At 33.4% G+C, this 26,569-nt stretch overlaps 1 protein-coding gene across 1 annotated transcript; it reads right to left on the reverse strand.

Moving 5' to 3' along the window:
• Positions 1 to 460: 460 nt before the first annotated feature.
• Positions 461 to 26,426, reverse strand: LOC134238694 (integrin alpha-4-like). Its single transcript, XM_062720812.1, has 17 exons — positions 25,984 to 26,426; positions 24,601 to 24,737; positions 21,280 to 21,377; positions 20,787 to 20,993; positions 20,397 to 20,451; positions 20,135 to 20,245; positions 12,887 to 12,996; positions 12,690 to 12,749; positions 12,426 to 12,593; positions 11,909 to 12,014; positions 10,166 to 10,351; positions 9,852 to 10,052; positions 9,033 to 9,184; positions 8,466 to 8,606; positions 5,837 to 5,939; positions 1,896 to 2,060; positions 461 to 735 (listed from the first exon to the last, which is right to left on the reverse strand). Exons 1-17 carry the CDS (start codon positions 26,190 to 26,192, stop codon positions 488 to 490), a joined length of 2,457 nt encoding a protein of 818 aa, XP_062576796.1. The 5' UTR covers positions 26,193 to 26,426; the 3' UTR covers positions 461 to 487.
• Positions 26,427 to 26,569: the final 143 nt, after the last annotated feature.

Below are 26,569 nucleotides of genomic sequence, written 5' to 3' on the forward strand. Positions count from 1 at the left end.
TGTCACTCTAAACCATGCCTTATGATTAATAATGATAAATTGAATTACTTGATTTAAACATTTTAAATGTAATTGTGTGATAAATTGAAATGAGCTTGCCTTATTGATTTTATATTTTTACGTCCCATTCGAACATGCCCCATTGATAACAAGCACTTTCTCATTAGCAAAATTTCATTTAAAATTTTTACACTTGAAAGACAATGATATAATTCATTTGACTATACAAGAGATTGTACAAGTTACTTCTTCTTATGATAATGTTGATACTGTGCAGGATCCTTCGGCTTTGGTCTTTAATAAAACACAGGAGCTAGGCTCCCTCGTGTCATAACCACGCGAATAGGATATTTGGTTTGTTTATTAAAGAAAAAACAAGGTTACCCTTTGAATGGTGAAACCAAGCCCTCCAGCGAGATGGTACTTAGGAACAGTCAATATTCATAAATTTATTATAAAATTTCAGGATTAACGAGATATATTAACTCTAGATTTTGTTTCTAATCATCATTACAGTCTTTTTCATTGCTTCAGATCCCCTCCAGTGCTCCCATACCGGGTAATTCCAAGCGAACGCAACTGACATGGCGTACTCTCCATTAAGATTTGACTTCAGACAGTTGCTGTACCACCAGGCTCCATGCCGCATTACAGCACAGCTACCATCAGTTTTGTAGTCATTGTCTTGGTCCTTGGTACTGAATCTCGAACCACTGTGCCAAGTCAAACTGTCACCTGCAACAGAGTATATTGGTTCTTGTCATTAGCCTGATCTTTATTGGTAAGTTTTATTCCAAGCCAAACTATCACCAGTTACAGGGTATCTAGAAAACATTAAAGGAAAATGTTCTTCCAAGTAATGATCACTCTTGAGACATTTTTCAATATTAATGATACTTGAATGATAAATCAAGAAAAAATCTCTAAAATAAAGATGCATACCGATGGTTTTCATAGTGACGTCATAAGTGATCGACGTGTTCAACATTCAATTTATACCATACAGGTTTTCAAAAGTAAAACTAAATCGGTCACAAATGTAAATATATGTAATAAGGTATCAATTTTTGAGTTTTATGGGATGCATGTATGTAAAATGGGTTGGCACATGATCAAATCTTCAAATGACTAAACCGTTTTACATCCCAATAAAACTCAATAGTGATTTCTTAAATAAAGTCAAGACTTGTCATTAGTGCTTTCATTTTCTAAAATAAAATTCCTTTTTGAAAATCTAGGTACTGGAAAACAAGCTTTGAGAAAATGCCATGTTCTCGAATTTTGTAGAAAAGATACGTATTTGACTACCTTCAGCAAAGAATCAAAACGTGAACACAGCCAACGATGCAAAAATTAAAACATGTTTGTATTTATCCTTCATTGTGTAATTTTATATTTTGAATCAGAGGATTAGCTCTATATGAAATTTTGAAAAAAAAAAAGTTTCAATTTTAGGCCATTTTCAAAAGAATCTATAGGATAAAGTAAACATAAGTCATTTTATGACGTCATAAAGTACTGACTAGAGAGAGAATTACGATTATGTTATAAAGATACAAGGTCATCAACAGTCCAAGTGAAAAGTACTGCATTTTAACCTTAACTGAAAAGTTTTGATTTTTCAAAAATTGTCTGGGCCAAAAAAGGCGTAAGTGACTCTTGCTTTTGGTGGTACCCAAACGAAAGGTCTAGTAGAAGGGAATACACTCGAGAAATATGAAAGCCATATCCCCACCAACTCATAAGGTATTAGCAAGGTAAAAGTTTTTTTAAATGTATACCATCAAATATCTGTACAATATGTCCAGTCAATACCGTCACCTGTACAATATGTACAGTTAAATACCTGTACAATAAGTTGATCCCACTACATCTGGGCGGATCCCACAACTCACCTGCTGTTCCGCTGTATCCAGACACAGTAAGTATATATTTATTGTTTTCATCTCCGATGTAAAATGTGGAATACACAGCATAGGCCTGTTCTCCACTAAAACTCTGGAGATCAACTCGGAGTTCTTGGTTTTTATCCTTTGTTAAGGTGTGGATTGCGTCATTTCCTATAGAAATATATTAAACAAAACAATGTTGAACTAGAATGACCAAACTGCACGAACATTTGAATTATTATTATATTTTCGGGATGGCCTGTCCCCAAAAAGTTTAGAAAGAAGGATATGGAGATAACGAACGGTATTCAATATCAAAGTCCATAAATCTGTACAAAATAGGAGCAGAGCAAACACGGGCCTCCAAAAAATCAAAGGTGGGATCATATGCCATGGAGGAGTGAGCATCCCCTACCGACCGGTTACACCCGCCGTGTGCTCCTGGTCATAACTGGGAAATAACGGAAAAAATCCGTTGTCAATTCAGTGTTTAGATAATAAACTAACAATAAGTATGAAAACATCAGTCAGCATTTGACTCAATGATGAATTGTATTTGCTGACAAGCCCATTCGAATTCTATCAATGAACTAAATAAAAATAAATATAATAATAATAATAATAATAACTAGTGCTAATTCAAAGAACGTTAAGATAAAATCCCCAAATCGCTTTTGTAATAATTCCTGTAATAATTACATTTTTAAAAATATGATCAGGTAGGATTTCATCAAAGAATTATAAAGGCTACAATGCTATCAACTATATGTCATTATAACACATATACAATGTATATACATGCAAGATGATTATACATAATCCAAATAACCTAACTTTATATCGTGAGAATCAATAAAAAAAAATCATAAAAATATAAATGTTACCGTTTCTTAGATAAATTGGTCATTTTGCTTCTTTCGCGCTCGCACAGGCATGCGTGCATGTTCGTGCATGCATTTTGATAGTACCATAATGAAGGAATCCATTATAGCTTTTCATATTCTAAATTTTATCCCGTTTCGTTGAAAACTAAGAAAGTTATAGACATTTAAAGTTTCAGCCAATCAGATTGCAGCACACGTGCATGCGCATGCTTTTCAAAATTATTCTTATATATCACTCTGTAGATTTTTATAATTCATAACCATGTTCAAAATTTCAAAGGATTTTGTCGAAAAACAAGAAAGATATTGAGACTTTAGTTTTATATTTTGAGCGAAGCGCACGTGCATGCGTGTGAGATCTTGCCATTTTGACCATGTCCTCTTGTTTAAGCTTCTTATATATCCTTACATTATGAGTTTCAAAGCATTTCATAAAAAAATGAAATAGTTACGTCTATATCAATAATATTGGACATTTCTCAAGTTGCACCTGCGCGATCTTGCAAGCACACGTGCATGCAAATGCTTTCATGATAAAACTTATATATCAGGCTGTAGATCTCCCTAATGTATGACTATGTTTCAAATTTCAAAGGATTTTATCAAAAAACAACAAAGATATAAGTGTTAGATAAAGCGCACATGCATGCGCGTGAGATCTTGCTATTTTGACCATCATTTTCTATTTAAAATATATCCTAATATTTTGAGTTTCAAAGCATTTCATCAAAAATTGAAAAAGTTACGGCTATATTCATTATATTGGTCATTTCACGTGTTGCACGTGCGCGGCAAGCACGTTGCGCGCAAAATGAAGAGAAAAATAAAATTGATGACCCTAAAAACAAGCACTTATCGGAAATAGTTTTCGGACAAAAAAGTAGTAAGAAAAATAATAAGAAGAAGAAGAAACTTTTCCCCAAATTTTTCGTTAAAATATATATTTTATATGTAAGAGTTTTAAAAGCCTTCCTCGGGGCCTTCTTTAAAACACATATAAAATGTATATATACAATAAATACAAATCACAATAAGGAGACAATAAAACCTGGACAGTATGTTACAAAGAAATAAAACATCAACATTTCAGCATAGAGAGAGAAAAGAAATCACATAGAACCATTGCGTTTCATAAACAGAGAATTTTTAACACTTCTTTTAAATATTCTAAGGGATTTGGAATTCCTGATACTAATTGGTTACTCATTCCAGATAAAACAAGATGTGTTTGTGAAACACTATGCGCCCGGCAGCAACAAAGTACGGAAAAAGCTATTTTTAGCACCAAGGTCACGGTCAAGGTCACAAGGTGACCTTGGTGTCAAAGGAATGTCATTTATTACAGCAAATAAGAACTATCTTTAATGGTTCAAAATTTGGTGAAGGTTAAAGTTTGCAGAAAAAAGTATTTTTAGCATATAGGCCACAGTCAAGGTCACAAGGTCATCAAACTTGGTGTCATTTGAAAGAGCTTTATTAGTGGAGTATGAATACCAAATATGAAGTCTCTACCTTTCATGGTTCAAAAGTTATGGTGAATGTTAAAGTTCGGGACAAACAAACAAACAAATAGACAGATAGACAGACGGACGGACAGACAGGACAAAAGCAATATACGCCCTGGATCTATCGATCCGGGCGCATAAAAACCCTGAAAATTGAAAAGAATTTTAAAATAAGTTAGTCTTATATTTTGGTAATCGAAGTTCGGAGTTTGTTTCTGAGCGTAACGTGTATGATTAAGAACTTTGGAATTCAAAACGATTATGCATATAATCCGGAGACATGCCATGGAATATTTTGAACATTAGAATGCTCTTCTGTAAATATAACAATTCATAAGCCGTTAACCAGCCTAAAGTGTTAGATAAAGGCATTGAAGGTGCATCATATTTTTTATTTAAAATAATCCTCGCTGCTCGTTTTTGTAATCTGTAGATTCTATCCATGTTCGTTTGAGGACAGTTGCCCCAAATGAAGAGACAAAATAAAATTGATGGTAGAATAAAAGCACTATAAAATAGTTTTCTAGTATACATTGGAAGAAACTTTTTAATTTTTCGTTAAGTATATATTTTATATGTAAGAGTTTTAAAAAATGCATCTACATGACAAGTATATTGTAATCTATGATCAATGTGAACACCTCAAACTAATTTGTGCATTTCTACATTTTCAATGGGATGACCGGGAAATTGTAAATGAAAATTAATATTATGCCATATGATAATAATGTAAATTTAAAACATAGTTTCCCGCAGCTCTCTTATTTTCAGACTGAATGAAAAACCAAGATTGTTGTAAATATGTCATTTATTAATGACACATGAAATTTGGGAGATTCTATGACTTTCTACAGTTTGTATGTATACCTTGTTATGGATCTCCCAAAAATTAAAAAAACATCATGACAATACTCAAAAAAACATATATATATCAAACATTTAAGTTGAAAAACAATAGGCCACCAAAAATCCAACTACATTGGATTTCCGCCAACCAAGGGAAACAACTCATGTACATGGACAGCATAGGAGGAAAATCTTTATAACCTTAATACACAAGTTTTAAGAAAAGATAATTGTTCTGTATACCTGAATAATAAATGGTGGCTAGGAACCCCTGTAACTTACCACATTTTAATTGCAGAAATGATAAAAAATATTTCCAGTACAATTAAAGATTTAAAATAATTGTATATTTGTAATAATACAACATATTAGCAAAGGTTAACTACATTTAATTACATTGCAAACAGTAATTTAGCCTATACAAATGCTTCGCAGTACACATTCCAAATGCCTGAGTCCTTTATTTCATGCTCCAATTTGTTATTTACTCTCTAATCATCCACTGCACATGACTGAAAATAACCCAGGAGTAATAAATTGTAATGGGAAGGGGATGACAGACCTAATCTGAATCAGCTAAAGCTGACCTAAGGACGACCTACATGAACATGTCAGACATAATCTGACCCATTTACAGCTTATCTGGGAACAGCCCACCTGAACATGTCAGACATAATCTGACCCGTTTACAACTTATCTGTGAACAACTCACCTGAACATGTCAGACATAATCTGAACCATCTAAAGCTTATCTGGGGACAACCTACATGAACATGAACATAATCTGACCAATTTAAAGCTTTTCTGGGGACAACCTTCAGGAACATGAACATAATCTGACCAATTCAAAGCTTATTTGGGGACAACCTACATGAACATGACCGAAATAATCTGACCCATTGAAAGCTTATCTGGGACAACCTACATGAACCTGACAGACATAATCTGACCCATTTATAGCTTATTAAAGGACAACCTACATGAAGATGACAAGAATAATCTGTCTAATACAAACTGATTGCGGGACGACCTTTATAAGCAGATGGTTTGTGTTGTACTGTTATTATTAGGAGAGGATGGTAGATCATACCTTATATTGATTCAATCAATTGTGGAAAAAGACAAACTATTGGAGAGAAAGAGTAAAGGATCCTGTCCTTACATATCTCTTGACTGCATCAGATTTCCATCTAACCATAGTTTGAATTGCATTTTTAGAAGAACCCAACCTAGCTGCATGAGTTGCTGCCCCAATACGAAAACTATTACCTTTGTACAATATTTGATTCAAACCTATGAGTGTAATACTTGCATCTTAATGTTTTGAAAAAAATGACAGTGAAACTGGAGTGCCATCAATAAATTTAAAAAGGGCCCCTTTTGAATGTTTAAATTGGCGCAGATACTAAAAAAGGACAAACACAGGACAGAGTTGTTTTACAGACTAAGCCTCTTGGTAGATGGTGACTGACTGTCCAGATTGCATAGTTTTTGTGTGTAGCGCAAACTTAAACTTACACTTTTCAATTTCCCTTTCTCAGTTTCAAAATGTATGTCTGACCTTAAAAACACTTGATTCACAGATTGGGGTGTCCTAACACATAATTCTCCCAATCTAAAAAAAACCAAAAATGATGTAAGAAACAATGCATTTGAAAGAATTTGGTGACTACTAGTAGAGCTTGTGTGACATATAGCTTCTATAAGTTTTGCAGGAATTCCCCCCGTTATCTGGAGTCTTTAGTCTGTTCCTTGGCATGATTTTTCACCCTCTTTTAACAATTAAGAAGGCCCTAGCAGGTACTACTTCCCCACAAACGAAGTTAAGAAGACCTATGGCTGACTGTACTTCTTTCAATGAGACCTAACCCTTGTTAAGGCGTGTATTGCGTCATTCCCTTTGAAAAAGTTTTTATTTGTATATTAGATAATTGACATGCTTAAAAACTTTCATTTTTCATTTTTATTTTATGGGGTTTAAGCCCCGCCAAATTCTGCTGCAAAAACAACTGTCTGAGTATACTCTGAACGTCATTGGCTTTAGATGCTGAACTCTTGTGTGCAGAAACACTTAACTCAAATTTAAGATTTCTAAATACGCAAGATACACTTATCGGCATAGTTACAATCCATTTTCCTAAATTCAGATCTAACTTTCATGAGGTTTTCTAAATGATTGACTTCACTTTGATATTGTTCTCATCTCTTCTTGATTTTGTTGTGGGGTGGGGTGGGGTTAACTGTCTTTCACCTTTACATTATAATTTAGTCAAAACTCTCTAATTATTCTTATTTATAGATGAAAACTAGACAGCAACTTCTGGTCTGGTTATTTTTCATCATCATACCCTGTACAATATTTAGGATATCGTTCTTAAAATAAGAGTTTACGACAAATTTTTGCTTCGAGTTTAACCCCATTTCGAGAACAGCTGAAATTATGACATCACTAATAAAATCTTCAGTTACTTATTGGTATATTATAATTTCCCCGATACCTTGCAATATCATAATTTTAGATCAATATGCTTTCTTATGGTGTTTTGGTATTTTTGGTATCATGCTCGATATTCAGATTATGCCCATTTAGATGTGTGACATATATTGTGAAACACCCTGTACATGTACTACTACGACAATAGACACATCATTTTACTGAATTGATATTTTCAACACTCCTGCGTGAATGTCGACATGTACGAGGATTGTCTGTAACTTCAGCGTTTATGCAAATTATCAAGCATCGCCCGCGTGGCGCAGTGGTTAGAGCGTCTGCTCTAGAGTCGCGAAGTAAGGAGTCGATTCTTATACGTGGCGGGTTCGAATCCCACTATGGGACGTGGAGGCCGGTCCTTCGGATGAGACCGGATAAACCGAGGCCCCGTGTCGCACTAGGTGCTGGCACGAAAAAGATCCCTCACTGCTCAAAGGCCCTGAGTGCTGAGCATATTAAAAAATTTGTAGCCCTCCACCGGCAAGTGGTGGCGTCTCCATACGAGTGAAAAATTCTCAGAGAGGGACGTTAAACAACATACAATCAATCAATCAAATTATCAAGCAAGTCAATCGATTGATCAAATCATGAAACCAAAATAGATTATTCTTTAATTTCATTTCATCCATTTAACAAGTTTGAGGAACATATTCTTTTTTATATTAGATGTCTACATAAAATATTACCCAGAATGGTTTAAAGATATTAATACAAAGTAAATATCATTTGAAAAATTCGTCAAATAAAATATTGTTCATAACTTGTATACGTGTATTTAGCTTAACAAGAAAAAAATGTTCTTTAACTTTAATTTGTTTATGCTATAAGTTTGGTTAATTTTAAATACCTGACCAAAGAAAGATGCAGAAATACCCCTTCTCAGAATGGCTTTAACAGTTCCAGGATCCACAGGGATGTTGCTTATATTATAATCTCCTCTTAGAGAAATTGGCCTTTCAATGACTTGAAAAAACCTTCTATCAATATTCTAATAAATAAGAAAAAGAAATGATATTACTAATAGCACAAAGGATTCCACTTCAACTTTCAATGAAATATAACTGAAATATGAAGTATACAAAAAGAAATTCAATATTTTATTTTATCGTATTAAATAAGGAATATCTGAATAAAAAAAATATATATCATACTGAGTGTGAAATCACAAATTTTTGCTGTGTTTTAATTTTCGTGGTTTTCGAGGTATGAGAAGACCAACAAAATTTTTTCCTACCTGAATTGTAATTTTTCTCATAAATTACAACTTGACCATTATTGATCCAAGAAAATAAATCTCAACGAAGCCTAATTTATTCCTCAAACCACGAAAATTTGACCCCTCGAAAATACGAGATTTATAGTACTTGATATTTTGTCTTTCAAATTAACTTTAGGAATGGCTTTACAGACTCACCTCTACTGTAAGTTCAAAGGAATAGCAACTTGATTTGAAGGAAAAGATGGTGAAGTCACGGACAGTTAGTTCCTCAAATCTGTGACTCCCATTTGTCATTGCTGCCCTTTTCCTCGTCTCATTGGCATCAATGGTTATGGAAAAATCAATGTCTAACGAAAATACGAGCTATAATGGGTCACTTTGTTATTTATCAAACTCTGTCAAACGTTTTCTCTACAATATCATACAAAAAGACTTACACGTGATTCAAATCATATGCTTAATTAGATCACAGACTACAACTTTATTTAGTTGTTGAATTAAAAAAGGGTGAATTGTAATATAACAAAGAAAATTCCGTCTTTGAAAAAATTAAAAGCAGTACGGATTTGTTAACATGTCTTAACACATGCAGGGATCCTTTTAAAAAAGAGAGGTATCAGATGACTTCTACGATTAAGTATTCCTAAATGACTGGTCACATTACGATATGCTCCTTGTTTTGTTGAAGGTGATGGGATATTCTGTATCTAAATTTACATTAAAATAAAAATACTTAGATTGTTATTTCACATAAGTTGTCAAAATGCAACCCTGAGATGGGTTATATGTTAATTCCCTGTAAAATTAATTCATTCATCAAAAGACTACTTCTGTTAACTATATCTTTTTATTCCTTTTACCTTTTAGTTTTATTTTTTTTAATCATGAAGCAAAGTTTCAGTCTGTGAAGCAAAGTAGCCATCTTCCTTTTCTATGATTACTATGTGTGAAAATAAAAAAAATCTTTTATCAAAATAAAGAATGATCAATTTCATTTTACTACTTCTTGCTTACTTGTTTTATTAATTCCTTCCCCAGTGAAATTGAAGCAAAGTGAGACATTGAAACATGGATTGAAATCAACATTGCAGAAAGTTCCACTCGAGTTCAGTGGAATGGGATCTGGTGTGTATGATATTTCACAGTTGACATCAATGATATTTCTGGTCCTTAGCAACACAGCGGTGTCTGATCTGTAGGCACCCACAACGAAATCTACAAATACATTAATTAAACAAATTTCTGTAGATACTAGCATCGAAATCTTAAGATAAAATAAAAGAAACACCGCAATCACTGATTTGTAATTTGAATTTTGAAATGTTTACCATTATGCAAATTGTCATCTAAATCCCTTGCTGTTCTTGATATATACCATCCAAATCCCTGAAGTCCTGTCTTTACACGGGATCCTATTATTTTCTGTGAGTACATGTCTTCTAATCTTGTCTTCCCTCCATTGAAGATATACACAGCCCCCTCTTTGTTCTCAAACGGAGCTCCTATTGCTATATCTAGTTAACAAAAAATATATTGATTTTACAAAAGAAAGAGGCCTCTTTGACTGCAGAAGTGATAGCTGACTGACGCTTTTCATACAAATTGTTAGGCCATTATATACACACTTCGTCAACGGATTTTTCCTTTACATCCAGATCATGACAAAAAGCAAAGGGCAGATGTGACGGGTTGGTAAGGAATTCTCACTCCTCCAAGGCACCTGATCCCACCTCTGATGATTTGGAGATCTGTGTTTGCTCTGCTGCAATGTTGTATTGTTTGATGGACTTTTGAGCTTGAATACTGTTCGTTATCTCCAAATACATCATCTGTATAGTTAAGAATTGGAAAATTTTAAACTTAAGTAATAAATTGGTTTTCGTATTTCTAAGTTTCTGGGGCACTTCATTGAAATATTGATTATTTCACTGAACAAAACAAATATCTGGATTTAATAAAGAGTAGCTCCGCTTTGATTCACCATTGAAACCAAAATCCATTCATCACCGTTTTAATAAACTTTACTTTTCGTCTTTAAATGGCTGAAAAATTGTCGACTTGGTTTTAAACAATTAACAATTAATTAATAATTCATAACTAATTAAATATCCTGAATTGAATTAAATTAGATTTACTTAAATTTGTTCCATTCTCACAATTGGCCAAACTGCCTTAATACTTTTAAGAAAAAAAACATATTTTCAAAAATCCATTTCAACAAATTAAGTTTTTCAGAGATTTTTTTTTTTCTCTATGGAAGGGGTTTTTATATCTCATATTAAAAAATTAATGAAATTTTCATAGATTCAAGATGGAAAAAATGTCAAGGTCATCATCTTTTTCCTTGACATTAAGAATTATAAAAATACTGTTGCCAATCATCTGATTTCTAATTCTAAAGATGTTTTTTTTTTCATGTTATCATAATGATATATAGTTTTTCAGACGATACTACCAAATTGTTATTAATAAAATAACCAAATAAGGTATTGACTCAGATATTTACGTATCCGAATTTCTTCTTCTTTTCTTATATTTTGAAGAAATGTAAGTTATTAGTAACTATATGCTTTGTATTCCGTTCTCAAATATATGGATTATTTGAAAACTTTTAATCCATAATTGTTGATTTTATTTACAATATGACATTCATTTACGTCTTTGATTGGTTTAAACTTTTAACTTACTTTAATGTTCTATCTTTATTATGACAACCAGAAAAGGAAATATTTTCATCAGCCCTGATCCACAAAAATTATGGTGCCTCCTATATATTTTAAACTTAGTTTACCTTTTCTATCAAAAGTTTGTACAATTATACCAAAACAAATCTTTTAAATGCTTTGCATTGAAAGATAGAAGACAGATTAATAAAAAAAAGTTAAAATAATAAATAAAAACTAAAAATAAGAAAAGGAGAATAGAAGGAGCTAGTCAAAAACCTCAATTAATTTATTACTGTACCAGTTTTGACTATTAGAATACCTTTATATCAATCTTTGTTTATAGTCAAAAGGAGACAAAATCTCCCCTTAATTTATTTCTATACCAGTTATGACTATTTGACATACCATTATATCCATCTTTGTTTATATCACCAATGTTAGAAATTGCCGTTCCGAATCTCGAGAATCGTACAAGAGAGCCGCGAATCTCTTGTGCTGTGTCATCAATTATCTACAACAGTGAATACATGTACTTAATAAAAGTTATTTGATGAATGTCAAATAGGATAAAATAAATACACGTTTGCTTATGTTGTTCTATTATTAATTTTTATCATACAAGTAAATGCATTGCAGCTTATAATAATGGAACGAGTTATCTACACTTAAAAAAAAGCCGGAACCAATTGATGAATAATTTATTCATGAAATATTGTTAACAGACATCATTTATTGCTGGATCAGCATTTATTTATATAAAGGTTATAGAGAGGATTGAATATCTCAGAGAAAGTACCATTATGAAACTATTATACTGGTATTAAAAATATAAATGCTATAAACATCATTTGCGTGTTGCTTTTAATATTTTCCTTATATTTCTAAGTTAAATAAATACAATTAAACATGAATTTTATCTTACCGATGCTGATCCAGTGCCATAATATACATAAACTACTCCGACGTCATAAATCACTTGATTTCCCTGGTCACCCATAGAAAACCAATTTGGTGCCGCGACCAGGATCTCATCGTTTTTATCGCCATTCACATCAGCAATACACAGTGTTTGACCAAATCCACCTCCAACCTAATTTTTAATCAATATTATGATGCTTTATTTAAAATAAATACAATGTTTTAGAATATTTGAATTGGAATGAATAGATGAATTTACTCCATTTACCTGCATTCCTTCAATCTGCTTGACTTGTTGAAAGGCAGTTCCGAATTGCAAAACTGAAAACTAAAAACATTCGCTTAGAAATCAGTAGAAATAGAAAAATGTATTTCCTTGTTAGGAACTAACATATTACCTTATATTAGGAAGGATTTCGGAATACACAGCATTCGGATTAGACAGGTTTCACTGTATTTACTTACAGCCCCAATAACTCCATTCTTGTTACTAAATCCCGGAGCGCCGACAACGAAATGGAAATTAATTTTGTCTTGGGTAACCCCTCCTAAATTACCCGGTGCAATACTGTATCCTAAAAATGAATGCATTAATATTATCAATAATTTATTTATTAGATGCTTGTACTTGAGCTTCTTGTGGGATTATTTTTTTTAAGTCTAGGCTAAGTTAAAGGGATATCGAGTAAATATATATCAATTTATAAGTGTTAGATTGATCATAATCAGTAATTATAATTTTTTTTTACAGACATGAACAAATACAACTTAATTCAATGGTTACACTTACTGCAATCAGGAATGTCGACTATTGCGAGAGGAGCTGACTTTTATAATAGACGGCTTATTTTTACAGTAGGACAATATACGAAAGCTTTATGATTATATAGATATTTAGCCTAACATTTATTTAAACCATACAATAAATCATGTCAAAGCACATTTTACGTTATTATAGGAAGGGAACGAATCCTAATCTTGACGCAATCTCCCACTGGCTCCCATCTGGCCAACTCTTGCAAATTTTTCCTTCCATAGTGTTTTTATCCTCATACGTTTCTCTCAAAAAATGAGAAAGAAAGAAGAAATATTTTAACTAATCATGTATCACTCTGCCTCCAATTTTCTTTCTGTTGATTGAATACCGTTAAACACGTTATTATGTTCCCCAAACGGAGTTTGGGAACATATTGTTTTTACTCGGTTTCTTATTATGTTCCCCAAACGAAGTTTGGGAACATATTGTTTTTACTCTGTTTCTTATTATTATTATTATTATTCTTTTTTCTTCTTATTTCTTCTCCGGTACTTTTTTGTCCGCGAGTGTTCTCAGAAACTGTTCACCCAACTGAGCTAAAACCTTTTTAGGGTTAATAGGTGTGTTGTGTAGGTGTGCGGAACGAAGGTCATTTTGCGCGCATACGCCTGCACGTGCGGGCGCGTGAAATGACTGAAATGACTAATATATTTAATATGGCCATAACTTTAACATTTTCCGATGAAATGCTTTGAAACTCATTATATAAGGATATATTAATAGTGTAGATAATGTGACACTGTCAAATTAGCAAGAACTCACGCGCATTTACGTGCGCTTCGCTCTGATTGGCTGAAACAAAAATCTCAATATCTTTTCCGTTTTTTGACGAAATGGTATGAAATTTAAAATATAAGCATACTTTAAGATGTCCTACAATATGATATATAATAATTGTCATGAAAATACGCGCATGCACGTGCGCTGCAATCTGATTGGCTTAAACTTTAAATGGCTATAACTCCCTTGTTTTTCAACCAAACAGGATGGGATTAAGAACATAGACAGACATAATGGACTCCTACAAGAAGGTATGGTCATCATGCACGTGCGTGCACGTGCAAATGAGTAAAATAGTGTAGACAAGATGATATCGTCATAACGCTCATGCAATCACATGCGCACGCCTGCATTGCTTAAATTTGAAATACTTGGTATACATTTGGGAAAACGTTGTTTACGTCTTAAATGCATAGATTTTGCCTTCTTTAATGAAACTTACAGGGAATATGGCACGAGAAGGGAGTTGGGGAGCGTTTGGGGAACATCTGTAACGGTTCCCGTTACAATTAGCACTAGTTATGTTCCCCAAACGAAGTTGGGGAACATATTGTTTTTACTCTGTTTCTTATTATTATTATTATTATTATTATTATTATTTTTCTTCTTCCTGGGAAAATTTTGTCCACGAGTGATCTTGTAAACTATACATCCGACTTAGGTGAAACCTTTTTAGGGTCATTAGGCATGTTATGTAGAGTTGCCAAACGAAGGTCATTTTGCGCGCACGTGCTTGCAAGAGCGCGCACGTGCAACATGTGAAATGACCAATATAATGTATACTGTCGTAACTTTTCTATTTTTTGATGAAATGTTTTGAAACTCATAATGTAAGGATATATTAGTAGTATAAACAAGATGACTCGGTCAATATGGCAAGATCTCACGCGCATGCACGTGCGCTTCGCTCTGATTGGCTGAAACTAAAGTCTCAATATCTTTCTTGTTTCTTGTCAAAATCATTTGAAATTTTGAACTTAGTCACAAATTATGAAGATCTACAGCATGATTAACAAGAATTTTCATAAAAGCACGTACATGCATGTGTGTTTGCAAGAGCACGCGCGTGCAACACGTGAAATAACCGGTTTTAGTGATATAAGCGTAACTTTTTACATTTGTAATGAAATGCTTTGAAATTCAAAATATAAGGATATATTTGTAGCATAGACAGTATGACATGGCCAAAATACCAAGATCTTACGCGCATGCACGTGCGCTTCGCTCTGATTGGCTGAAACTAAAGTCTCTATATCTTTCTTGTTTTTCAAAGAAATCTTATGGAATTTTGAACATAGCCATGCATAAAGATATCCTACAACATGATATATAACAATTATCATGAAAACACGTGCATGCACGTGCGCTGCAATCTGATTGGCTTAAACTTTAAATAGCTATAACTCCCTTAGTTTTCAACAAAAGAGGATGGGATTTGGAACATAGATAGATTTAATAAACTTCTACAAGAAGGTATGGCCACAATGCACATGCATACATGTGGGTGTACATGCGCTGTAATCGGATTGGCTGAAACTTTAAACAGCTATAACTCCCTTGGTTTTCAACCAAACGGGGTGGGATTTAGAACATAGATAGATGTAATGGACTTCTACAAGTAGATATGGTCACCATGCTCATGTATGCACGTGCGTGCACATGAAATGAGTTAAATCAAAAATACACTTGAATGAGCGTATGTTTTAATACTTTTGGTTTAAATACTTTAATATTTAGTATATTAAAATTTATAAATTATGTAGACAAGATGATATGGTCATTAGGCACATGCATTAACATGCGCACGCGTGCAATGCTAAAATTTAAATGAACTTAGCGTTGATAATTAAAGTCTCAAATGCATAAATTTTGTCCTATTTAATGAAGCTTACATGGAATATGGCACCAAAAGGGAGTTGGGGAGCGTTTGGGGAACATCTGTAACGGTCCCCGTTACAATTAGCACTAGTTATGTTCCCCAAACGAAGTTGGGGAACATATTGTTTTTACTCTGTTTCTTATTATTATTATTCTTCTTCTTCTTCCTGGGTACTTTTTTGTCCGGGAGTGATCTTGTAAACTGTTCATCCGATGTAGGTAAAACCTTTTTAGGGTCAGTAGACATGTTATGTAGATTTGTGGAATCAAGGTCATTTTGCGCGCACGTGCTTGCAAGAGCGTGCGCGTGCAACACGTGAAATGACCAATATAATAGATATAGCCGTAACTTTTTTATTTTTTGATGAAATGCTTTGAAACTCATAATTTAATTATTTATTAGTAGTATAGACATGATGACATGGTCAAAATAGCAAGATCTCACTCGCATGCACGTGCGCTTTGCTCTGATTGGCTGAAACTAAAGTATCTATATCATTCTTGTTTTTCGACGAAATCCTATGAAATTTGGAACTTAGCCATGCATTAATATATTCTACAACATGATATAAAGCATTTGTCATAAAATCACGTGCATGCACATGCGCTGCAATCTTATTGGCTTAAACTTTGAATAGCTATAACTCCCTTGGTTTTCAACCAAACAGGATGGGATTTGGAACATAGATAGATATAATAAACTTCTATAACATGATATGGTCGCCATGCACATGCATACACGTGCGTGTACTTGCGCTGTAATCTGATTGGCTGAAACTTTAAACAGCTATAACTGCTTTGGTTTTCAACCAAACGGAGTGGGATTTAGAACATAGAGAGATGTAATGGACGTCTACAAGATGATATGGACATCATGCTCATGTATGCACGTGCGTGCACGTGAAATGAGTTAAATCTAAAATACACTTGAATGAGCGTGTTTTTAAATACTTTTGGATTAAATACTTTAATATTAAGTATATTAAAATGTATAGATTGTGTAGACAAGATGATATGGTCATTACGCACATGCATTCACATGCGCACGCGTGCAATGCTAAAATTTGATTGAACTTGGCATTGTTAAAGTCTCAAATGCATAGATTTTGTCCTATTCAATGAAGCTTACAAGGAATATGGCACCAAAAGGGAGTTGGGGAGCGTTTGGGGAACATCTGTAACGGTCCCCGTTACAATTAGCACTAGTTATTATTATTATTATTCTTTTTTTTCTTCTTTGTTCTCCGGTACTTTTTTGTCCGCGAGTGTTCTCAGAAACTGTTCACCCAACTGACCTAAAACCTTTTTAGGGTTAATAGGTGTGTAGTGTAGGTGTGCGGAACGAAGGTCATTTTGCACGCATACGCATGCACGTGCGCGCGCGTGATAAGAGTGAAATGACTGATATACTTAATATAGCTATAACTTTTACATTTTTTAATGAAATGATTTGAAACTCATTATATAAAGATATCTTAATAGTGTAGATAATGTGACACTGTCAAATTAGCACGAACTCACGCGCATGCACGTGCGCTGCCCTCTGATTGGCTGAAACAAAAATCTCAATATCTTTTCTGTTTTTTGACCAAATGCTATGAAATTTAAAACATAGGGATACTTTAGTATGTCCTACAATATGATATATAACAGTTGTCATGAAAACACGCGCACGCACGTGCGCTGCAATCTGATTGGCTAAAACTTTAAATGGCTATAACTCCCTTGTTTTTCAACCAAACAGGATGGGATTTAGAATATAGACAGACCTAATGAACTCCTACAAGAAGGTATGGTCATCATGCACATGCATGCACGTGCGCTTTGCTCTGATTGGCTGAAACAAAAATCCCAGTATCTTTTCTGTTTTTTGACGAAATGCGATGAAATTTAAAACATAGACATACTTTAGGATGTCCTACAATAGGATATATAACAATTATCATGTAAACATGCGCATGCACGTGCGCAGCAATCTGATTGGCTTAAACTTTAAATGGCTATAACTCCCTTGTTTTTCAACCAAACAGGATGGGATTTAGAATATAGATAGACATAATGAACTCCTACAAGAAGGTATGGTCATCATCCACATGCATGCACGTGTGTGCACGTGAAATGAGTAAAATTAAAAATACGCTTAAATGAGTGTATTTTTTTAATACTTCTGGATTAAATGCTTTGATATTAAGTATATTAAAATATATAGATAGTGTACACAAGATGAAATGGTCATGACGCACAGGCATTCACATGAGCACGCGTGTAATGCTAAGATTTTAATATATTTTGTATTCTTCTTGGAAAACGTTGTTTAAGTCTAAATTGCATAAAGTATGTCTTATTTAATAGAACTTACAGGGAATATGGCACCAAAAGGGAGTTGGGGAGCGTTTGGGGAACATCTGTAACGGTCCCCGTTACAATTAGCCCTAGTTGTACTTAAAATTAAACCTATAGCCACTCTTGTACGGTTTTCTTAAATTATTTAAGAAATAAACAACGTTATTCAGTGAACATGGCGTTATGATTAGCAATTGCTCTGCTGGCATATTCCATGATGCGCGCTAGCACATCATGGAAAGTATGCCAGCAGAACTATTGCTATTCATAATGCCATCTTCAATCAATAATCGTTGTTTATTACTTATTTTTGCATTCTTTGATGCTTTTCAAGAATATCAGAGGAAATCCTGACTTACATAAGGACGCAGCTTCTTGTCTTCAGTAAAGAAAATCATACGGCTTTAAAATCAGTACACCTGATCAATGCTCCTTTTCTCTAATAAATCACAAACATTCTATAAAGTGTTTCCCTCTCAAACACAGTTATCTGGATACAAGCAGCGCCGTCATCACATTCACTTAATTTTTGTTTTGATGCAGTTTTGACGTCATCGGTCAACGTTATTGAAACCCTCTGACAAAAATTTATTATTTAACACTATGATGAAAAATGGGAATGCTTTTATAATGATTATAACTCCAGAATGCTTTTCTATGATTTTTTTTTTAGTTTTTCTATTTATTTTTAGTAGCTGAAATCATTCTTGAAATAGATATGCTAGTTAAAGAAATTTTCTCTTTCTGAATGTTATTACCCAAGAGTGAAGTAATCGTTCTTTGTACAGATATGCATGATACAAAAAAATATAAATATGGTAGTTCTCTACAATTTTTAAAAAGTTTTATTATACAATTAAATATATTGACCAAAATTGAATTCTTAAAGATATAAATCAGCAGTTTTAAATATTCTGAATTTTTTTAAAAAGAATATTATTAAAAACTTGTATTTATTCCTCTTACGAAACATTTCATATATATACTTCTCAACACTGTATATAAGTATAGTAGAGCTTGTTCTACACGAGTGTGATATAGCAATTGCACTCATAGTAGAAGCAGTTGTGAACGCAGGTGATGTCGACATGTTCATAGTGGGAGAGAGCAGTGGATATGCAATATAAATATATTCTTAAGGACAGATGATACAAACTCTCTTTGGAAGAGACTTAATATCAGGTCACAAGTTCAAAAAAATTGATAATTCTTAGAATTTTTTCTCCTAAGAACTGTAAAATTAAATGGACTTGGAAAATATTAGTAATATTTTATTTTCAATATAATTACAAATATGGACAAAACACACTCAGTACAGGTTTACAGATGGAAACAAATTTCAGAATATTTTACCTTGGTGCTAAAAGTGTATTTTTAACTTTGAAAAATATACCGAGCCAGGTGAATTTTATAAGGAAAAGCAAAATGGTAAAAATCAGCCTATGATTTATTGCTGATTTTTTGTAATTTTGTATTTCCTCATAAATTCACCTGGCTTGGTACATTTTTCTAAAGTTTGTATTACACTTTTAGCACCAAGGTAACATATTCTGAAATTTGTTTTCATCTGTAAACCTTTACTCAGTGTTATTTGTCTATATTTGTTTTTTTTTATTGAAATATTAGTAATGTCTTCCAAGTCTATTTCATTTTTCACTTCTTAGGAGGAAAAATTCTAAGATTTATCCACTTTTCTAAACTTGTGACATGCTTTCAAATCTAATCCAAAGAAAAAATTTGTTTGTATCTTCTGTCCTTAAATATAAGCAATGTCGTATTTCCGAAAATAGCGTAAAGGGTGCAAAAGTCGGCGCTTCTCAAAAGTGAACTGAATATATAGTATTTAATCATTCAGGTTTTTTTTTTTTTTTTTTTGGTAAGAAAAAAAAACTTACCAAATAGTGATCCAGTTAAATAAGTGTCCTGTACAACCTTTGACCTTTCCACTTCTAATTTCATACTTTTTGCGTTTCTTACATTACCATCATTCTTTGCCAATAGACCCCCTGCAAAAAGTTATTTCAATCTCATTTAGATCAACAGGAAAATTTATTAGTCCCTTTCCGTCAAAACAGATTTGAACCTACTACCTTTAAACATTTCCAACGGGATGTTTTGAATTTTAATAAGTTATATTACCAATTAAGTGTATCCTACCTGTTGAACCCCTTCCAATATTAGGGGCACCATAAAGGGTGTCAAAAACGCGTATCTGTAATCAAAAAATATTTGAAATTTATGATAAACAAACGAAATATACTTTCCATGAGCGTTCTGATACAGGTTATACATGTTAAGGAAAAACATAAAGAATTATGTTTTAGACCTGTGGATGTTCCTCAACATTTGTTTCCTAATTTAATACTTCTTAATTCTTTTCCTTCTGATTTATTCAGTGCCCTTTATAATTTCAAGAAAATGTCAAATATTTGGAATTTTTAATTACTCGAAATTTGTTCCACTTCAGTAAGAACAAAATCCATCTTGGCCATAGCTAAAAATATAATTATGCCTTCGAATCTTCGACTACAGATGCATAAATCCTACCTTTGTATCGGCAATAGAAAACCCTATTAGAGGCGCTTTGTAATAATCAAAATCATCCTTGGGGATCCGGAAGCTTAGGGTCTTGGCGGTGTTTATAAGATCCGATCTGTCATTCAAAACAAAACAATTTCCGGTGACCTGGTAAGTATTGTCTCCCTCAGCATCCGGTCTAAAGAATCGCAAATTCTTCCATTTCGGAGCACAAATCTATTAAAGAACAAAAACAAAAATCTTAAAGATTATTTTTAGAAAATAAGTTAAATTCCCAATCACGAGAAGTAGCACACAGCGGGTGTGACCGGTCGGCAAGGGGTGCTCACTCCTCCATGGCATCTGATCCTACTTCTGATGTTTTGGAGGTCCGTGTTTGCTCCGCTCCTCTTTGTTATGTTAAACGGATTTTTAGCTCGAATACTGTTTGTTATGTCCAAATAATGAATTCGAGCTTGTTCAAAAACCAGTCTACAATAACGTGAATAAGCAATTCGTTTACCTTAATTGGTTTTGCTGAATTTTCTGGCACAATAATGCTGGCTCCTAACATCTGATCAGATTCTTCAAAAACACCTTCTGATACATTAGCATAAGCTTCTACAAATATATATTTACGAGAGAAAATGATTTGTCTCAAATCAAAACTAAGGAAAGTGATTGCAATTGACCAAAAGATGTTTTCCTGCGAGTGAAATTCGTTTTTAATTAATATAGGCACCCATAATTCATATTTTTTAAAGACGGATTAATTTTCACGTATTAGTTTCCTTTTTAAAATAAATTCCCGCAATCTAGTTGTATAAGTATTCCTGGCATGTTGGCCATAAAATTTAAATGAGCTCGACTATGTTTTGTGGCCCCCTTAACGGATGACATTTCAATACAAGTTCAACATATATACAAAACAAGTTGCTGTCCTTTTAAAAAGGGACTGCAATACGTGGACTGCAATACGTGGACCATATGCATGTGTTTCTAACCGAATTTCAATTTCAGAATTAAATTTACACAATATTCATGTATAGCATTTTCTACAATGATCTGCCTTATTTGACTGATAGTACTCTCATAGGAAAATTGTAAAATTTTATCTCCGATTAGCCTTTAGTTTTATCATTAAAACCAACCCACTGTAACCCATAACTGCTGGGACTTGACATCTATTCTGGATTTATACGGAAGAAATTTATCATTGGAAAATAGATTTGATGGTACACGTGTAGCACAGCTCTGTAGTACTCTTTTTTTCGGATCCCACTCTCCCCCTCCCTCCATGAAAAACCGTTGCTACAGACCTCTATCAAGCTGTATTTGGATTGCTGTATATCAAATTCTTTTGTAAGTCTTAAAATTGATGCACATAACTAATGCTGGTGAAGGCTTATTCTATCTTATTTAAAAGTTAAAACTAGTCGTTTAGTAAGTAAGGCGTGGTATTCTCGACACTACGTAATTAGCGTCTGTCAAATGGCTAATAGATTGTCTCTGGTTAAGAAATCAATAACATCAGACCTTTAAATTATAGTTAACAACGATGAGACGACTTAAGCCCCACCTCTTTGCCGTACGAGACAATGTTAGAATATATTTGCTACTACACTCTTTGACATTTTCACTGGGTAAATTTCAGACGCTAATTATGTAACGTCCAGAATGCCTCGCCTTACTGAGAGTTCAAGGTTAACTTTGAATTGTTCTAATTAAGTTTTTAATCAAACAAAGTTTAAAGACAAAAAATATTCATACATTATACATAATGTGAAATTTTGAGCTAAAATTATAATAAACAAGAGGCCCATGGGCCACACTGCTCACCTGAGCATTGGCTAGGAAAACAAGCTAATTCAGAGAATTCGTGTCCCCCGCTTAGGGAAAAAGTCGGATTCCCCTAACTGAATTTGTAGAATTATTAAATGTATACATGTATACTGAGGCAAACAAAATACATGTATGTCAATATGCATATAAAGATTTGATTGCTTATTCTTTATTATGTGTATAGAAGATTCTTTTTATATGGAATATTTATCACACTGTAATGATGATTTTATAACCTCATAAATTTTTCATTTCACATGCTGCATGAATACTATCATTTAGTAAAAAAAAAAAAAAAAGTATTTAAAAAAAAAAGAAGAAAGGATCGACCGGGATTCGATCCCGGGACCTCTCACATGTGAAGCGATAGACATTTTTTTTTCACATGTGAAGCGATAGACATAACCACTAGACCACGGAATCGCTCTACGCAATGTCAAGTATATGCAGAACTGTTCAAAGTCACATACATGTATATATTCATGTTCGGTATTGTCAAAATTTTACACAATCCATGGTGTTTGATTTATTTAGCCTTTATTAAACAGTTCTAAAAGACGTAATAAGAACATAAAGTCCGCCGAGAACCTGTTTTATACGCAATAACTCTCCTCATGCCCCTGCGCTAAAAATAGCGACATGTAATACTATAAATACTAAATAAAACAAACGGGGCGGGGCACTTTGAGAGGGGCGAGAGAGGTTAGGGAATAAAATACATTGCATAAGCTCAAAATCTTCCTGAAATTTTCACCCGGAAATGACAGTGTTACACACAGACAGTTAAAATGTATAAATTTACGACCTTGAACTTTGACCTTTTGACCTCAAAATCAATAGGGGTATTCATTAGGCCACAGGGAGTTGTTATGTAAAATTTCATTGCAATAGCTCAAATCGTTCTAGAGATATCGTGTGGAAACGAAAGTGTTTTAACAGACAGAATTTGCTTATTTATGACCTTGACCTTTGACCTTTTGACCTCAAAATCAATATTTTAGTCCATAGGGAGTTGGTATGCTAAATTTCATTGCAAAAGCTCAAAGGGTTCTCGAGATATCGTGTGGAAACGAAAGCGTTACCATGGACCACACTGCTCACCAAATTAATATCCCCCACTTTTCAAGCGGGGGACAAAAACTAACTTAAAGGATGCTTACATATTTTTTGACTATGACTTTTTTTTTTACAAATTGAATTTTCATAGTATTGCTAAGCCCTAACCCTAGGTATGAAACGCAATAGCTGCCTTATGTGGCTATTTCGTGAGCAGATGGTGCTTTATTATATTATGCTGTGGTTACTTTATATGAAGGTGGTGCTTTATTATATTATGCTGTGTTTATTTCAAATGAAGGTGGTGCTTTATTATATTAAGCTGTGTTTTTTCATATGAAGGTGGTGCTTTATTATACTATGCTGTGGTAATTTCATATGAAGGTGGTGCTTTATTATATTATGATATGTAAATAGAAAAAACAACCCTACCTTTGGGAGCCATGAGGATGATTCACCATGAGTTTCATCATTCCTGACCCAATTGTTCTTTAGAAGAAGACTTTTAAAGGATGCCATCAATTTTTCACTAATTTCCTTGGAAAAGGTGTGGTCCTTCGTTTGAACAAACTTGAACCCCTTTCACATTACGATACCTTATGGCAACTTTGGTTAAAATTGGCCTAGTGGTTCTTGAGAAGTGGATAAAATGTGAAAAAGTTTACGACAACGACGATGATAACAACGACAACGACAGACGGACAACTTTTGATCAGAAAAACTCAATTGAGCCTATTGTTCAGGTGAACTAAAAAGTGGTGCGTTTCAATAATGTATAAAGTATCTCAGGGACCTACATAGCCCCTTGGTATCTTGCCTATTCTTATGTATAACTAGCTAAAAATTATGAAAAACATTAAAAGCAACCTTCTAATTTGAAACACCTGTATGTATACTTTAACAGGAGAGAACTCAACTTGTAGCTCAAAAGAGCTTAAGCTCATACCTGATGTTCTTAGATTTGGTAGTACTGTGCAGTTTGAGTTGGAGTTTAGAAAATCAACTGGGCATGCATAAACGTTTCCAGGAAATGGAATTTCCGGTTTGTCTGTGAAATTGTCTTTTGTTGCACCAACGAGGATCCTGTAATAACTCAATAATTAACAAACACTTGTTAATCATGTTAATTAATGAAAATTCATATTATAACGAATATAATTGTACTCCATATAGATGAAATGCATCCACATCATACCAACAATATCTATTTTGCAATCAACCGGCCGAGTTGACCGCTAAGTGCAGTCGTTAAAGAGAGTCGCAGAAGGAATCGCGGGTTCGAACACTACTGTTGTTGAGACCGTATAAAGTTATTAAACAAGGTCAGATGTAGCAATAGATGATTGCACGAAACCTCATCATGACCTTAGTTGACAATTCTATCTGCTGGCAATCTTTACCATATTTTATGAGCAAATCTTATTTTTGTATGCATTATAATATGTTTGTTTGGTCCTAGAAGAAAAGATTTCTTATTACCCAGGCCCAATATCTATCATACAACGCAAATTTGAAAACCTAAACCTTAATTGAAATTAACATTTTCCTTACAACAAATAATTTTAAACTTTTCACTGCTTTAAAAAAACATACACGCCCATGCATTTTTTTTCAATGTACACCATACATGTTTAAGAGGGCATACTGCAAAAACTTCCGGTATTCCCTGCTGAACTCTTACAAACTTCCGGTTCTTTTGCTTATCATATGTAACATATAATTATATATTAATTGTGAGATAAGGGCTTTTTAAAGCTCGAATATCGAGATGTTCTTTACCGGAACTTGTTTTTTTAAAATATTAAGGATGATAAAATTATAAACTGCTTACATTTTTTATACACTGCTTAACAGAGATGTCAACGACCATGTGCAGCTGGATGAATTTTGCAAATTTTTTTGACTATTTGTCACATTGAAATAGCAGTTCCCTATACAAGTGATAACCACGATACACAGGAGAACATAAATACAGTGTTCACTGGCTAGAGATATATTTCCTTCAACAGTTATTGTTAACACATTAAGTTTCAATTTATTATTGAAAAAATTAGAGATAAATAATCAATGTATATTTTTTGAGAGAGAAAGAAAAAGAGAAAATATATATACGATGAACATATAACATGTTGTTGTATATAATAACTGATCTATTGATCCTTAAAAAAAACTGTTAATGATTCATTTTTCTGATTGAAAAACTATTGTTGCTTTTGAACTACATATACATGAAGGAGTACAAATTAAAACAACTATCATTGAGGTCAATTTATAAAAGTATAATTAAATATACACAACACAACACTTATTGTTGATATTAAGATCTTACCATTTTTGAGAATCTATAACAATTTCAGCCGTTGTTCCAAAATAAGATTCAGATTTTCCAACAAAAATCAACGGTTGTTCTGTATCAACGTTGTAACACGCGCTTCTTCGTACTAGCGCAAGCAACAATACCCGCATTATCACCATCCAAACAGAAAGCCCTCTCCATGAAATCAGCGTTGCAAAGTCAACTGGCATCACTCTCTCCATTTTGCTTTAGTCCACAAACACTACACCATGATGACCAGAAAATACACTGTACGCTATATATTAATTGATCTAAAACTCAATTATGGCATGTACTTAAAGATATACACTGTACGGTCGTATGTATACATGTACTTAAGGCAGGGGCACACTTTCAACCGGAAAGTTGCTTTTAGTCGAAATAACAATCATTGTGTGGTTAACATCGAAGCAGATCTGTACACTAACTACTTTCTTTAACAAACACACTTATTAAAGCTTCTATCATCACCGGAAAATATGTCATAAACAAAAATGAACTCATTTTTTCCGGTGTCAGAAAGAAGTTTAATATGCAAGTATTTACATTTCCAATGTCTTTGTCCGAGATAAAATTACCA

This window comes from Saccostrea cucullata, unplaced genomic scaffold (assembly GCF_032062105.1).
Source record: "Saccostrea cucullata isolate Sc308-1 unplaced genomic scaffold, CSIRO_AGI_Scuc_v1 ctg3157, whole genome shotgun sequence".
NCBI lineage: Eukaryota > Metazoa > Mollusca > Bivalvia > Ostreida > Ostreidae > Saccostrea > Saccostrea cuccullata.

Coding starts and splice junctions, on each gene's coding strand:
- LOC134238694 (XM_062720812.1), bottom strand. CDS start 26,192: ATGGAGAGAGTGATGCCAGTTGACTTTGCAACGCTGATTTCATGGAGA. Junction 20,994..21,279: donor ATTCAGCAAAACCAATTAAG/GTAAACGAATTG, acceptor GTTCTTTAATAG/ATTTGTGCTCCGAAATGGAA. Junction 5,940..8,465: donor CTGCATCTTTCTTTGGTCAG/GTATTTAAAATT, acceptor ATGTTCCTGAAG/GTTGTCCCCAGAAAAGCTTT.